Consider the following 16,057-nt stretch of genomic DNA (forward strand, 5'->3'; position numbering starts at 1 on the left):
ATTCCCTCTTAACACTTTCGCGCTCCCTAGAAAAAACAGAACGCCTGATCGCAGGTTACCCAACTATGTGTAAATTTCACAATTCCCAAAGCTTACGAAAAGTCACAGACTTACTTACTTACACACCTGATAGCATAATGGTTACTGGCTTTAAGCCAAGCCAGTAACCACAAAAAATAAACTGCACAGTTATGCTATGGGCAGCAATGTGAGTGCTACAGTGTATCTATTCCTTTCGAACTGTGAAGCAAGGTCCTTGATATTTTTTTTTTGGCGCGCTTCCTGTCACAATTCATCAATGCAGATGTCATTTTTTCACAAACGCTCATCTGTTGTTCATGTTCAGTTTCACGCTGAAGCAGCAGAAAACGATGTCCTTCTTTCAGTCCGTCAGTTAGGGCAAGAAGTGGCCAATAGAAACAGATACAGGAAACAGTTCAAAGTAATTTCAGAGGTTAACAAATATGTAATATGCAACTAAGGAGAAGTCAGTTAGTTGGACTTCCCCACAAAGTATTGGCTTAAGAAAACGTGAGTTGCTGAAATGATTGACCGATTCTCATGTTTCGTCATGAAATGCTTTCCATTTAGGTCAAAAGTGTTTATTGTTTAAAACATATTTTGAGAGAAGCCTTGAAAATAAAACCCTTGAAAACGTGAATGAAAAACGAACATGCAGCAAATTTGCGTTGCACTTTCAGAAAAGACCGCTGATTTTGTAAATGACTCATCATGTAAGCACAGCAAGGATACACCGGAAGTGGATTTTAGCTATTTTTCTTAATTCTGCTCCATTTCATTTTATATCTAATGCCAAAAGTGTAAAATCAGAAAATACTTGTTTTACGAGACGACAACATCAGCGATGAAGTGGCTTGACAATTTGAGAAAGAAATAAACATAGTTGCCATTCACCGGATTGCTCTACCGCTTTGAAAAGCTCTGAAAACAAGGGAGAACAAAATTTCTCTGAATTCGCTCTAATTTGGCATACACACAGCCTGGTTCTTGTGTCAGGAACATACTACCATATATAGTTTGTGATTTGAGGGCTCGAATTCACTCAAGAAACTTATGACGCACCAGCCCTTCAACTATGTAACAATGCCATTAAAAAGTTCTTTTTGGTTATTTTTGACAACACCTTAGCCGGATTTTTATGGTACTTCTGCACACAACTAAACCAATCTTGAAATTTTCGGGTTCTTTTTAAAAAAAATTTCAGCACAATTTTCCTGGAAGTTGTTTTCTCTCAGCTTCTGAGAGAAGTAAAGTGAGCCGATTGGAAAACACCTTTACTAGGCAGTCGCTGTGTTAAAATGGACATGCATCTCATTTAATACAAAGATGGTTTCTTCAAGAGGGACAACTCTCTCACATGCACAGTGGTCTCAACAGTATCCAACTAAGAAAAACTTAATTGGAAATTAATTGTCATAATTATTATTGTTAGTGTTGTCTTAAAGTACATGTGTAACTTTGTGCATACTTGACTGTCTAGTCCCTTTTGCTGTTGATTGAGTCTCAATAGTTCCTGCTGTTGTTGGTGGAGTCTCAACAGTTTCTGCAGTTGTTGGCGGATTCTCGACAGTTCCTGCTTTTGCTGCTGTAGTTCCTCCATCACCCGTAACTGTTCTTCTTTCTGCTCCTGTCGCTCAAGCAGCTGTCGCCGTTGCTCTTGTTTTCTTCTTACCTCTTCTTCTTCTTCTTCTTCTTCTCGCTTGACAAATAAAAAGAGGAGAAAACATGGTTACGAGATGACTCATCATTAAGCCCCAGTTGTTCAGGGCACGATTAGCTGTTAACATGAGCTTTGATTTGAGTTTGATCAATGATAAAAAAAAAAGGTTCTTCGAAAAGATTCTCGTCTCTCAGTTTCAAATTTGACTTTTCTTTACCATTAGCTTAAAATTAGCCTTTAAAAAAAAAACATATTGGACAAGCAAGATGAATCCCTTGGTTAACTTTAAATTAAAGTTTAGCGTTTGTTGTTAGCGCTAACTATGGTGTCTAGATTTAAGTGTGAAAAGTTTTTGTTTTGTTTTGTAAAGGATTATGTGCATTAAGGTGGCCGAACACAGTTTGCGCGCACTTTACAGATTCTGTTAGTGATGCTATTAAGCGCGCGCAAGGGTTGAGGTAAGTAAATAATAGATCCCTAGATTTTATACAAAATGGATCACAAAATTTAAATTTGCTCTTAAAATAACTCAGTTTCTCGTGCGTGAATCTTCATTTATCACTGAACAAAGAAAGTGAGTTCACGAAGCCTTTTTGCACGCTTTTCATCTTTGCTGAGAAAACCTAATTAAAAGCCACGCATGTGCAATTTGACCAAAAAATTGTGACTGGTTGTTTTAATGGAAATGAAATGTTTTCTAGGGAACCGCTCGTAAAATTTGGCAAAACAGTAGTTCTCAAAAAAGCGTAACTTGCCTAAAAACAAGACCCAAAATGTAACAGAGGGTATCTTCAAAAAAACATTTAAGTACAAAACCAACATTTACAGGAGATCTGTGTGTTAAAATTACATGAAAGAGCGCCACTATGTCAGTATTTTGTGAGTTTTTCTGGATACAAAAAATGCAAAAAATCTAATGAGTGCACTTTCTAAAAATTAAGGAAAACCATTATTTGAGTACGGGTAATAGCTTACTACATTGCCGTGGCAATGGCACCTTCCTCAACAAGAAGTATAAAAATTTATTTCTTCTTAGTTAATCTTGCACCATGCTAATTTCGGGTACTCAGAAGAACGTAGTTTTCAAATAATGTTCACTAACACCTGTATACTGTAAAACTGTGTTCGGCCACCTTAATCAAACGTTCAGCAATCAGGCCAGGAGGAAAAAATGAAGATTGCTCAATCATCAGTACTTGATTTAAGAGGAGTATAAATTCAAGCAACACATTTCTTTTCCCAAAACTATGCTTTCAAAAGCATCCGTGATAGAGCCTGGTCCTCCTAAAAAAAATCAATGTCTTAAAGGAGGACTTAAAGGCAAGTGAAACATATTGGTAAGCAGTTCTACTGTCAAGACAAGAATTGCAAAACACAAACTTTTGTTGAACTGAGTAAAAAAAAACTGGTCTAAATTGGTGGAAATCTTGGTGTGAATACCACAATCATTTGATTCAGGTGAGCCTTTCAAGAAAGGAACCCTCTTCAAGGGTGGTTTTATAAATTACATGTTCTCTTAATCGGAAAGGCCAATAAGAATGACATATCAGCTACAAAAAACAGAAACAAAACAAAGAGAAGCAATGAGGCTGTTTGATGTGTCCAGAATAAAAGCCCAGGATAAAGAGTTCTAGGCAGCATGCCAAAAGACAGCCTTCCAAATCAAATCCACTGACAGGCTACTACAGAAGAAGCTACAGTACTGTTCTCAGGGAAAGCAGCACTTACACGGGGAACCACCACTGTATGAAGCTGAGGAAGCAAAATAGCACATCAAGATGGCCCCAACCATAACTCCCATACAACATGTACAGTGCACCTCACATTTTGTAAATTTAAGAAGATTATGATGAGTCCTACAGGGGAACAGGGGAGATCACTGTTTCTATAACAACACCAGTATATTTTTTCCGGAGCATTTTAGTTCTATTGGGGTACTACTGAATCATTAACTAGCGACATTATGAGGTGAATCTCTCAGACTCTCCTCCACAGAGGCCTCTTTAACTCTTCCCATCATCCCCAACATTTCCGATTTTGGCTCTTTTTTTATGAAGGATCCTCTGCAGAGGAGAGAGAGGTGATATTATCCCTACGAAGGCATGTGAATCAATAAGATATCTAGATTAACAACCAATAAAGATATCGGAAAAACGTGACACCCTTTTGTTGATTGATGTCTGTTGAATGAAACACTGCAGCAAAAATGCACTTCTCACAGCTCAGTGGTTTGGGAGTTTATACACCGTATTCACAAATGGCAGACGCGTGGTAAAAAACTGGCACTAGGCATCAAAACAAGGCGTTTTCAGATAAACAAAAAATATTTTTCCCATGAGTGCAAGCTCACAGAGAGAGTATTTAGCAGATACTGGCAAGTTTTTCAGATCCCTGGTTTTATTCTGAACAAGAGAGCTCGGATCTTGTGTCTTATAGGGGGCCTCGATCGATGGTAACGGTCGGTATGTCGGTCGAGTCACAGTCGATATCTCGGTCGATGTATCCACCGAGTATCAGTCGATTGTCGGTCGAGTAGCGGGCGAGTGTCGATCCAGCATCGGCCGCTATATAGGCGATGTATCGACCGATCATTGGATCACTTTCGGTCGAGAGATCGACCGACAGTCGGTCGCGATAGCATCGGCAGTGTGTCGGCAATATATCGGTGAACCGTCGGTCAAGTATCGGTAAAGTATCGGTCGATGCATCGGCCGATACTCGGTCGACACGAAAAAGGAACAAGGATTTTGCTTTGTTCTTAACCGGTTAAACCGGGACACTACAGTGTACTACGCTGGCATATTTTTGCGCGTTCTCTTGACCTAATATGGTAAAATGATGCAATAGTGCAAGAATAAAATGAGATAACGACAGACTATCGACCAACTATCAGTTGTTATTATATTGGCCATCAACTGATATGACGACAAATATAGCGGTGCGCTATGTACATGAATGTCGATCGAGATAAGAACGAAGGGTCGAAAAACATATTAATAGAATATTGACCGATATATCGGCAGATACTATCGGCCGGTAAGCGGTGAAATATCGATGAAGTATCGGTGATGTGTCGGTTAAGTGTCGGTGTATTGGTATCTATATCGACCGACAGCCACCTCGGTCGATACGACGACCGCCATAGCGGCACAACATCGACCGAGTCATCCCCAATTATCGACCCTAGTAGCGACCGAGGCTCGACCGAGATATCGACCGTCAGTCGACCGTCAGTCGACCGAGATATCGACCGTTACCATCGATCGAGGCCCCCTATAAGACACAAGATCCGAGAGCTCTAGTTTTCCTTGGTTTGTTTCTTGCAGCAATCTCAAATGACAAACGTTGACAAACGTACCATAAGCAAGGCCAATTGATATTCACATCTGGGTGCTCTCCCCCTTCTCATGCGCCTTCTCACTTCAGACAACTGTTTGAAAAATAAACAGAGAGTTTATTCAGTGACAAGAAGTCAATTATTTTCTATGATTACAAAATTGTTATCTTGTTCAATAAATTATGCACATTTGCCATACTGGAAGTAAGTAACATTTTGTGAAAAATTATTTTGATTATTAATTTATTATTTTAGAGGCACTTGAATGGTCATTATTAGCTAGAGATTGTGTCCTACAAAACCATAAATAAATATTGCTGGTGCAAGCAGATCATTTTGCACTTGAAACTTAGATTCAGAGGATGATGCATCATTTTGTTACTGCATGTGTCTTTGTCTTATGTTTAGATTAAATTGCAATAGGATGGATTGAGCTTGGCATGGCAATACCATGACATTTGAACTAGGCCTAAGTGAAAATCTTACTTAGTTACCTGAACGGCCACATTCAGGAACCAAAGGCTTGTAATCCTTGACAAGCCCAGACTCATGAGATAAATGGATTTTTTTTTCATTTTGACCATGTACATGAGACTGATGGCCCACACAGCCCTTGGTCGACATACATTCTACTCATAATATAGTTTAATAACAATGGCCCCTGGTTAGGATTTATTGATCTGGCCCCAGTTGTTCAAAGGCCGGATAACTTTATTCATTGGATAAGGCACTATTCAGGGTCTAAAACATACTTCACGTTAAACGTTGTACACCCCCAAACTTAACTGTGGTTTGAGTGTGCATATTCGCTTGTGCAAGGGGAAATACTGAAATATTTGCACAGATAGAAACTGTTGGATAGTGACTTATCCACAGGATAAAGTTATCCCGCCTTTGAACAACTGGAGCCTGGGGTTTATCACTTGTATTGCAAATGACCAATCAGGAAACACACAAGAATAGAGATCATCACCCAAATCAAGAATCCATCCAAATCAACTCCTGCAAACAAAGAAAGGGAAAGGAGATGAAGCCCCACAGTTTTGTCAAATCTGCTATTACCCATTCGTGATCAGTCGAAATTTAGACAACAATATTCCCACAAAAAATATTGTTAAGTCTGAAAAAGCTTACCCAGTGTGTTTTGCTGTGTTTTCAAGGCTACTCAGTGTTTCCAAACCCCATTTTGAGTGGTTTATCTCTCAGTGGCTGGTCCCCCTTGGGGTGTGCGTGGTTTGTTGCGTGCCAAAGGTTTCCCGTGGATTTCCCTTCTTGGGCACATTTTAGTATTCGTGCCTAGGTTTGACCGTGAGTTTGTCACAACATTCCAGGGAAATGGCTTGGTCGGCTGCAAAAAATGGCATCCGAAAATTTGGCAATGAACTTTGTTTTCAACAAAGGCCTGTGTCTCAAAAAATGAAATTCTCCAAAAATGAGCTGCCCAAGAAGGACTGCACATCATTCTTCTTGACATATGGTGAGGCAGGTAACCAAGTGCTTAAGTTTCAAGCAAATTTTAGCAAGGTTTTCAAAGTGCTCTCCTCAAGTGACGCACGAAATTTCATTGTAATTCGAATTGTAGTTTCCAACCTTTCCATTAACATAATACAGTGCTGCACGTGGACCAGCCGCTGAGAGATAAACCGATCAAAATGGTGTTTGGAAGCACTAAGAAGCCTTAAAAAACACAGCAAAACACACTGGGTAAGCTTCTTCAGACTTAAACATTTTTTGTGGGTTTTGTGTGAATATTGTTGTCTAAATTTCTATTTAATTTTAGAGCCATACAAACTCTTAAATCACGCTTGCATGGTGACCTGTGTCACATACGCTTTGATGACCTGTGCGTATATATTCTCTTCTTCCTCCATGACCGCTTTTAAAAATCACCCTACAATGCATTGTCCCTTGTGATAGAAAAGGTGCCTCGTGTATGTATACTCAAAGTTTCCTACCCTACTAATGTTGTATTTTCATCAGTCTTTTTAAACAGGTTGTGGTGGTACTACACAGAACCATTTTTGTTTGTTTGTTTGTTTGTTTGTTTTTTTATTGAGTTTTTCCCTCAGTATAGGAATATATTTCTGCTAAGCACCTAAGAGTATTTTTCTTGTATTCTCCTTCTCTTAACATTCATTTAGAAACTAGTATTATTATTCACAGAGGTAGACTTTTAAAACCATTTTACTCCCTGCAGGTGTAAACAGTATTATCATATTGTAAGCAACTTGTAGGCCATTTTCAAATGAAATACTTTCGTTGGGCAACAATTGATAAATTTTCCTTACTTTACATGATGCAAGCTTTACACAGACAGATCAATCTCTTACATAGCACAAGTATTCTCGGAGATATTAATTTTTGAACCTTTGTGTTTTGTGAGCCATGTAATTCATTCCCACCACGGGGCTCCCATGCGCTTATAAGTGTCACAATAAATGCACAAATATTCTAGGGCATATCAACATGCTTTATATTAAACTTAAGGTAATATTTAGATTTAGGTATTGCCAAAACTTTTTATCTGAGCTGCCAAACTGCATGCTTGAAAAATATTATCATGTTGCAGTCAACTTCCAGCTGTTTAAAAATCAAAGATTGGCAAGGACTCTTAACTATTAGCTTCCTTCTGATGACAATTTAACTCCCTTAACGAGAACGTTTCGCACACGTCTTATAGGCACACTTAAGTCCATCATTTTCTCACACAAAATTGAAATCACAATCACTTCCGGTTTACAATAACTTGCAACCCGCCTATGATTGGTTGGTGGCCTGTGAATGGAAATGGCAAGTGCTCTCTTGATTAGACATTCCAGGGGAGGATTGCATGACGTAAAGAGCTAAAGAACGTCTGCATAGGAGGTTAGTATTAACTGATGCATTAATTAAATTGTTTCCGCTTGTCAATAATAAAGGTTAAAAAAATTAACTTTAGTTTGACTTTGGAACTGTACTCCAAAACATTTTAAGTTGCCTTACCATTTTTCCCACAAATTTTCAAACCTTGCTACGTGTATGAAAGCTTTACAAAAAAAGATACCTTGACACATCCCTTCTCCAGTCTATGAAGGGGGATTTCTTGCATTAGTTTCAAATTAGCATTTGACTAAAACACAATCAGGGTGGAAAAGTTCAAAAGGACCATGTTATATGTTGAAAAAACTCTAATTGAGTTGTTTCATTTGACTTATCTGCCTTTTATCATCAAAGGTTTCCTGAGACAAAAATTTTAAAGACAAAATAGCAACTGTAGTGCAAGATTGTCCAAAATCTGTAGCAGGTCAAGGGGTCAGAAATAGGCTAAATAATATTTTAACATTATGGAGGGTCACTTGAAATTTGCAACTCTTGCCTTTTCGGATTCTTTCTACTCTTTAGTTGATTTCATTTTCTTATAAAAGTAGATGTTACACTTTCTTATTATGAAAAAATTTTGATTTCCAGATATACAATATAATTCTAATATATTTTTTTGAACATACAGTTATTCAATTTACAAAAAAAATCAAAACTTTAACCAAACACAATTACAGTTAACATGAGACGTTCAGTTAGTTAGATGTAATTTTATAAATTTAATGAAAATTAGATGTTTCGGTCACCTTACTGATACAGTAGGAATGAGGAGACTTATTCTGGTACAAAGTTTGCAGTGTCCGTACCGCCAATCCCTAAGAAAACAGCTCGTCCCCTTTTACATATGTATTTCCCATATCATAGTATAATGCTTTTTTGTAGAAGTTTAGAATTGACTTGATTGGATGAATGTGAAGCCCTGTATATTATAGTTTGCTCATTCCTTTTCCAATTTTGTAGTGTGCATACCCCCAAAATTGACTCTTATTAACTAGGGCATATCTCTAAAACCAGAAACGAATGCTTCTAGATTACATAGCAGCAATCACTAGATGTCCTTCCAAACCATGTATGAAAAACAAAGATATAACAAGGTTGAGTTTTTTTACCCTAAGTGGACCCTTCTTTGCCACCCTGATTGTGTTTTAGCGGATTCCATTAAAAAATATTATTAGTTATTATAAGGATAAATTTTTCTGGTGTGTCTGCATTGTTATGACATAGTAATTTGGTCTAGCACAACTGACAACTGGATTACAGTGAGTTTGGGCTATAGTTCAGCTTTACTCAACTGGGTACTGCACAACATTTGAACCGGTGTCACAGTGGATTTGTACCCCCGCGGTCAAAATTTACAGATCCCCCTCCGCAGAGTTTGAACCCCCTCAAAACAATGTTTTACCCTCACTTGAAATCTTGAGCAAATTTTGTTGCTGACAGTTTTATGACATTGTATAATCAAAAAGAGCTGCTCTCGAGCAACATACTTTAAGAATGAAAAATACAGGACCCTAGACACTTCAAAAGAAATAATATATTTTGCACGTCATTTTGATTGTTCATGATGGTCTAAGAATAGGTTTAAGTTGAGTATTATATACCAATCATAACTAATCGATGATCAGTGATATCAATGAGTAATCAACATATCGATTTGAAATGTGGCGCTTCCAAACCACTATTCTCTACTTCGCCTATTAAAGTTGACCTTTTGACTTTATCTTCTCCTTTCCAAATGAATTGGAATATTATCTCATTGGCTTCTTTAATTACATTCTTGTTAACATATACTAAACCAGCCCATAAAAATAGGAATGACAAAATTAATGTCTTGACTATCTAAATTCATCAAAATTCAACTTCCCACAATTTTGACTGCTTTTTTAACTTTTATGTTCATATTCAACACAGAAAAATATCAAATGTGTTTTTCTGATTGCCCAAAAGAATGGATTCTGGTTTGTCAATTTTTGGTGACTCCACCTAAAAAGAGGGAGTATTAAAACATTTCTCAAACTTTGTCCAGTTGGTAATCACGTTATGTATATGCATTAAGACACAGGGGTCACCGTGCTAGTTTTTGCATGACATGGATGGCCTTCATAGCAACTTTGCGACCAACAAGGTTCTCATTACTTAACCTTAGTTAGTAGAAAGGGACATCAAAATTTCTAAAAAAGCACTTCTTGGATTAAGTTATTAGAGAAGTTCAACAAAATTAAGAATTCCTTGCGTACGCACATACCCAGCACTACCTAATGACATGTTCTTTACAGCATTAAAATCAATGTATTTTAAAGCAGAATTTGAAACTTTTCTTTAAATTGGGACATATGGTAGATACCCTTGTGTCATTTAAGTTCATGCATTAAAAAGTGGTGGTAAACGGCTTGTTGTCAAAGTATTGATCCTCAAAGCATGAAAATCCTGTTTGAAAATCTTTACGGCTGAGAGGAGACTGGGTCGAGTTTAAAGATGGCCACTACCTGATCACGGGTACTGCAGAATGTTCATTCGTTTAATTTGTATGCATTTTGCATGTGTACTGTCTTCATACTGTACAAACGGCCAGTGAGGAAATGACTAAAAGAAAAAGGAATGAGGTACATGTATATTTCCAGTGTTTTCAATGGGCGCACTAAGTGCACACAAATGACGTAAGAAATTATCCACAGTAGGAACACACAATGCAGTTCAATGGAACTGATTACTGTATCCTATAAACTTCAAGGCCAGAGCATAGCGTGAATTGTTCTATAATGTTGAAAAGGGGGGTTAAGAGAGATTTGGTTCCTAAGAAAAAGTGTCAAGTCATTGACAAATATTTCTAATTTGACTTCTTCATTGTCTACTAAAATACCCTGTATTTGCTGATCTGAGTGTAATACTAATGGCTAATTATTATATGGCGGGCTCCATGAGTGGGCAAGATGAGTCAAATCCTGCACTGTGATTGGCTACCCGAGCGGGCAAGATGGAGCTATCTTGCCCAATCGGGATTACCCGTTGCCTGTCCGTTTGTTTAAAAGTTTGAAAATTTAATCCCGAGCAACAATGCAATCTTTTATTCGATTTTCTAGTTGTTCTGGGGGAAAATGCTCACTAAAATGTTCGGTAAACTCTCAACATTTTCCTTAAGGAAAGGAAAGAGAATGGAATCATTCTGGTGTAGTGAAAATTTTGTTTCAGCTACAATGAATGTTAGTTGAATCGGTGAGTTGCTCTGTGTGTAGATAGATTGATTTTGTAAAACTCATTGACTCAAGTTGAGTACTAAATTGATTAGTTATCTAGGTTTGCAATGCCCGACTGTATTTAAATCAGAGCGTAGCGAAAGTTGTGTTAAGTGTTTAGAACAGTGAACAGAAAAGTGTTTTTCTCAAGTTCACCGAAGAAGCCTCCCGTTTTTAATTTAGCCGCGTCTTGCTTGTTGTAAACAACAAAATCTTATCAAAGTTTCGCCCAGTTTAATTTCTGATTTTCCTGCTCTATTTGTTGGCTTATGTTTGCATATAATTTCGAAATGTATTGTCTCATTCAAGAATTATTGATTGCAGTTGATTGAAGGCCAAAAACTGTGTAAAACTGTTTATTATTTACGAGTTTGTCGGTTTCTATTAAAATCTTCCCGCACTTGCGAAAATCTAAATTTTTCATTCTCAATAATTTGTATACTCCTTTTAAGCCATTATAAATTTAGAGCCTTAAGATAATTTGGATCTTGTCTCTTCTAGGGGGCCTTGATCGATTGTAACAGTCGATATGTCGGTCGACTCACGTTCGACTGACGGTCGATATCTCGGTCGAGCCTCGGTCGCTACTCGGTCGACACTCAGTCGATAATTGGGGATGACTCGGTCGATGTTGTACCGCTATGGCGGTCGTTGTATCGACCGAGGTGGCTGTTGGCCGATATAGATAGCAATACACCGACACTTCACCGATACTTCATCGATATTTCACTGCTTAGCGGTCGATATATCGGTCAATATTCTATCGACATGTTTTTTCGACACTTCGTCCTTATCTCGATTGACATTCGTGTACATAGCGCACCGCTATATCGGTCGTCAGATCAGTTAATGGCCAATATAATAACGACCGATAGTCGTTCGATAGTCTGTCGTTATCTCATTTTATTCTTCCACTATTGCATCATTTTACCATATTAGGTCAAGAGAACGCGCAAAAATATGCCAGCGTATTACACTGTAGTGTCCCGGTTTAACCGGTTTAGAACAAAGCAAAATCCTCATTCCTTTTTCGTGTCAACCGAGTATCGGCGGATGCATCGACCGATACTCTACCGATACTTCACCGACGGTTCACCGATATATTGCCGACACACTGCCGATGCTATCGCGACCGACTGTCGGTCGATCTCTCGACCGAAGGTGATCCAATGATCGGTCGATAGGTCGCCTATATAGCGGTCGATGCTCGACCAACACTCGCCCGCTACTTGACCGATACTCGGTGGATACATTGACCGAGATATCGACCGTGCATCGACCGACATATCCATCGTTACCATCGATCGAGGCCCCCTATAAGACACAAGATCCGATAATTTAGGATTCCTTGTTTTCCATGATTACACACTAATCCAAAAATGCACTGGAAATTACTCTTACCAGCCGGCTATGATGAATTTCATTCCAAGCAGAACATTTTCATGTTCTGTTTTGTTTTGTTGTAGTTTTAACTTGAAGATAAAGCTATATAATAAATCATTTATTGACCAAGCTTGTTCGTTCAAGATGGCTGGATATTGGCTTTGTTCTTTTTTGTGCGTTTTTATTATTATTATTATTAAAAATGTAAAAAAAAGAATGAGAATTATGTATTATTCCAGAAAGTGACACAGGTATACTTGGAAAATGAAATCCGAGTGCTCCTATCAGGAGTCAAACCTAAGACCTTCTGAGTACTAGTTCCTGGAGCGGTCATTCATCGCTGCTAGAAATGTTTTTGTAATATGTTTAAACCCAGCTAGCACTCCACCTATTTTCCGTCTCTGTATACTGAAAAAATTAATGTCATCAATTGTACGTACAGCATCAAGAATGGTTCTACCTTTTATAAACGTATTCTGATTGTGATGTATGATGTCTGGTAGAACTCTCTGAAGTCTTGTTGTAATTGCTTTTGATCCTATTTTAGCATCAACATTGATCAGAGAAATTGGGCATCTTGTGTCTTATAGGGGGCCTCGGTCGATGGTAACGGTCAATATGTCAGTCGACTCACGGTCAATATCTCGGTCGATGTATCCACCGAGTATCGGTTGATTGTCGGTCGAGTAGCGGGCGAGTGTTGGTCGAGCATCGACTGCTATTTAGGTGACGTATCGACCGATCATTGGATCACCTTCGGTCGAGAGATCGACCGACAGTCGGTCGCGATAGCATCGGCAGTGTGTCGGCAATATATCGGCGAACCGTCGGTCAAGTATCGGTAAAGTATTGGTCGATGCATCCACCGATACTCGGTCGCCACGAAAAAGGAACGAGGATTTTGCTTTGTTCTAAACCGGTTAAACCGGGACACTACAGTGTAATATGCTGGCATATTTTTGCGCGTTCTCTTGACCTAATATTGTAAAATGATGCAATAGTGGAAGAATAAAATGAGATAACGACAGACTATCGACCGACTATCGGTCGTTATTATATTGGCCATCAACTGATCTGACGACCGATATAGCGGTGCGCTATGTACACGAATGTCAATCGAGATAAGGACGAAGTGTTGAAAAAACATGTCGATAGAATATTGACCGATATATCGGCCGATACTATCGACCGCTAAGCGGTGAAATATTGATGAAGTATCGGTGAAGTGTCAGTGTATTGCTATCTATATCGGCCGACAGCCACCTCGGTCGACACAACGACCGCCATAGCGGTACAACATCGACCGAGTCATCCCCAATTATCAACCGAGTGTCGACCGAGTAGCGACCGAGGCTAGACCGAGATATCAACCGTCAGTCGAACGTGAGTCGACCGACATATCGACTGTTACCATCGATCGAGGCCCCCTATAAGACACAAGATCCGAAATTGGTACTTGGTACACCTACCTAACTTATTTCCGCAAACGGAAGCAATTTTCTTTCATGATCATCGCGAACTCAGAAACTACAGATAATGAACACTTACACTACTAGGAAGTGGAGGATCCGGGAGTAAAATCAATGAGTTGAGGAATAAAACCATTAAAAAACCGATTAGTAAAAGATGCCAACAAACAAAACTATCAGGATTGAGAATATGTAAAGTATACAATAAACTTAAGCTTACATAAGCGCCACGTTCCTTGAAAAACCAGTCGAACTCGTCCTCTTCCAGATAAGCAGGACAATGCCGCTCATAAAAAGCCATTACCGCACTTTTCTCGTCTAACTGGCCCAGTGGTGAAGGTAAACCTTGAAGCTTGAGAAATCTTTCCCGCGAAATGAAGTACTCCTACTCCGATTCCGCCAAACAGCTCAAATAAAATTACCCAGAGTCCTCAATCCTCCCACGCAGACCCAGACCCCAGAGCGGCTTGGTTGAGAAAAGATAACATCGGCCTAAGGGAGGTGACGTCATCGGGTTTTTCTTCAGAGCAGCCTCCCACGCAGTCGTTTTTAGGCGAGTCCCCTAAAAACGACTGCGTGGGAGGCTACCACGAACCGAGATCCGATTATCCCGGAAATTGACCTGCATTCACTCTCTTTCAGTAGTAATGGCGGACGACGTCGGGGAAATAAAGACTTCGAACGTTTGTTAGGATTCGTTATGGTAGAATACAGAGTTCTTTCTACTTTCGTTTCTCGGCGTCTAAACACTGACCTCAAGGATTTTACGCTCGATTTGTGGAAGAAACGTGGAACTATGAAAACAGTCAAGATTTGCTCAGGTAACATCGGCCTACAGGAGGTTAACATCGACCTAAAGGAGGTTAACATCGGCCTACGGGAGGTTAACATCGACCTAAGGGAGGTACGTTTTATAGCACCACGTTTGTATCGTATGTGTTATACTGGCACAATCGTACACATGGAAAGCTTATTTGCAAGCATTAAAACTTACAATCTTGCAAGAACTTTTCTAATCATTGACCTGAGTGTCATTTCATTTATTGCCAACTCATAACATCCACATACAGGAGGTTAACATCTACCTAAGGGAGGTACAGTGGCTCACAGTGTACATTTTATAACTTATGTATTATAAAAGTCAATTCATAGGCATAGAAGCTTACTCTCTAGCAGGGAAACTTGGGATCATAAGGAGCTTTCTATCATTGACTTGAATTTCATAATTTTCATTTTCACCAACTCATAACATTGCCCTATAGGAGGTAAACATCTACCTAAGGGAGGTTATGGTATTATAATAAGGAAGGATGGACTTGAAGAAAGCTTACGAATCTTAAGGGGCTTTTGCATTTCGTGTACATGCCATTTTAGAATAAATTTATTTATAAATAATAATAATAATAATAATAATAATAATTATTATTATTATTATCATTATTTGAAAAGCCTTTTAATCTAACTAGAATGAGATAAATGAGAGTTTTCTCATTTTTTTATTTACACTCATAACATGGAATACAGTGAAAGGCAATTGTTCTCTTATTGTTGTTGTCATTTTTTTCTTGGTTGACCCCATCAACCTGTAATTTCCACATTAAATTTTGCTAGAAGTGACTGTTTATGACTGTAGAAATGATAGATCAGTTTTAAAAAATATAACCCTTAATATGTCAGAATTTATTTAAATATAATTTGTGATCTGACTTACAAGAGGTTTGACTGTTTGACTGCTTCATTTTTTATTTGCCATTAACCAAAAAATACAACATAAATACATTAAAGATGATACACAATATTCCTAATAAACTATTTACAAGATGAAATGTGTTAAAGGCTAGGAAGCCTATATAGAAGCCTGGGGCTTATTAACTATAGGCGTCCTGGAACTAAAGAAAAAAACCAAGAAGTTAATGGTACTGAATGAAAATTCCAATTAAATTTTTTTTAAAAGAAGAAAAAAAAAAAGAAAGAAAAAGGTGTGTAGCTCAAGAAAGAGTCAATTTAACTTAGAAAGAAGGAATTTTCTAAGTCTTTTGCCAAACTGATACTTTCACTGTTTTGAATTTCACGACTAAGCGAGTTGAAAAACGTA

General features: G+C 38.4%; 1 protein-coding gene across 8 annotated transcripts in view; it reads right to left on the reverse strand.

The window, feature by feature from the left end:
• Positions 1-14,356, reverse strand: part of LOC146473886 (uncharacterized) — a 130,630-nt gene extending 116,274 nt beyond the window's left edge. For all 8 annotated transcript variants that reach the window (XM_085117855.1, XM_085117852.1, XM_085117850.1 and 5 more), the window contains exons 1-3: positions 14,183-14,356; positions 5,040-5,111; positions 1,490-1,720 (exon numbers count right to left, since the gene is read on the reverse strand). In XM_085117855.1, coding sequence (XP_084973981.1) covers positions 1,490-1,720; positions 5,040-5,111; positions 14,183-14,263 — 384 coding nt within the window. In that variant the 5' untranslated portion in view covers positions 14,264-14,356. The remainder of the gene's footprint in view (positions 1-1,489; positions 1,721-5,039; positions 5,112-14,182) is intronic.
• Positions 14,357-16,057: the final 1,701 nt, after the last annotated feature.

Source organism: Pavona decussata, unplaced genomic scaffold (assembly GCF_977016875.1).
Source record: "Pavona decussata unplaced genomic scaffold, jaPavDecu1.1 SCAFFOLD_92, whole genome shotgun sequence".
Taxonomy (NCBI): Eukaryota; Metazoa; Cnidaria; class Anthozoa; order Scleractinia; family Agariciidae; genus Pavona; species Pavona decussata.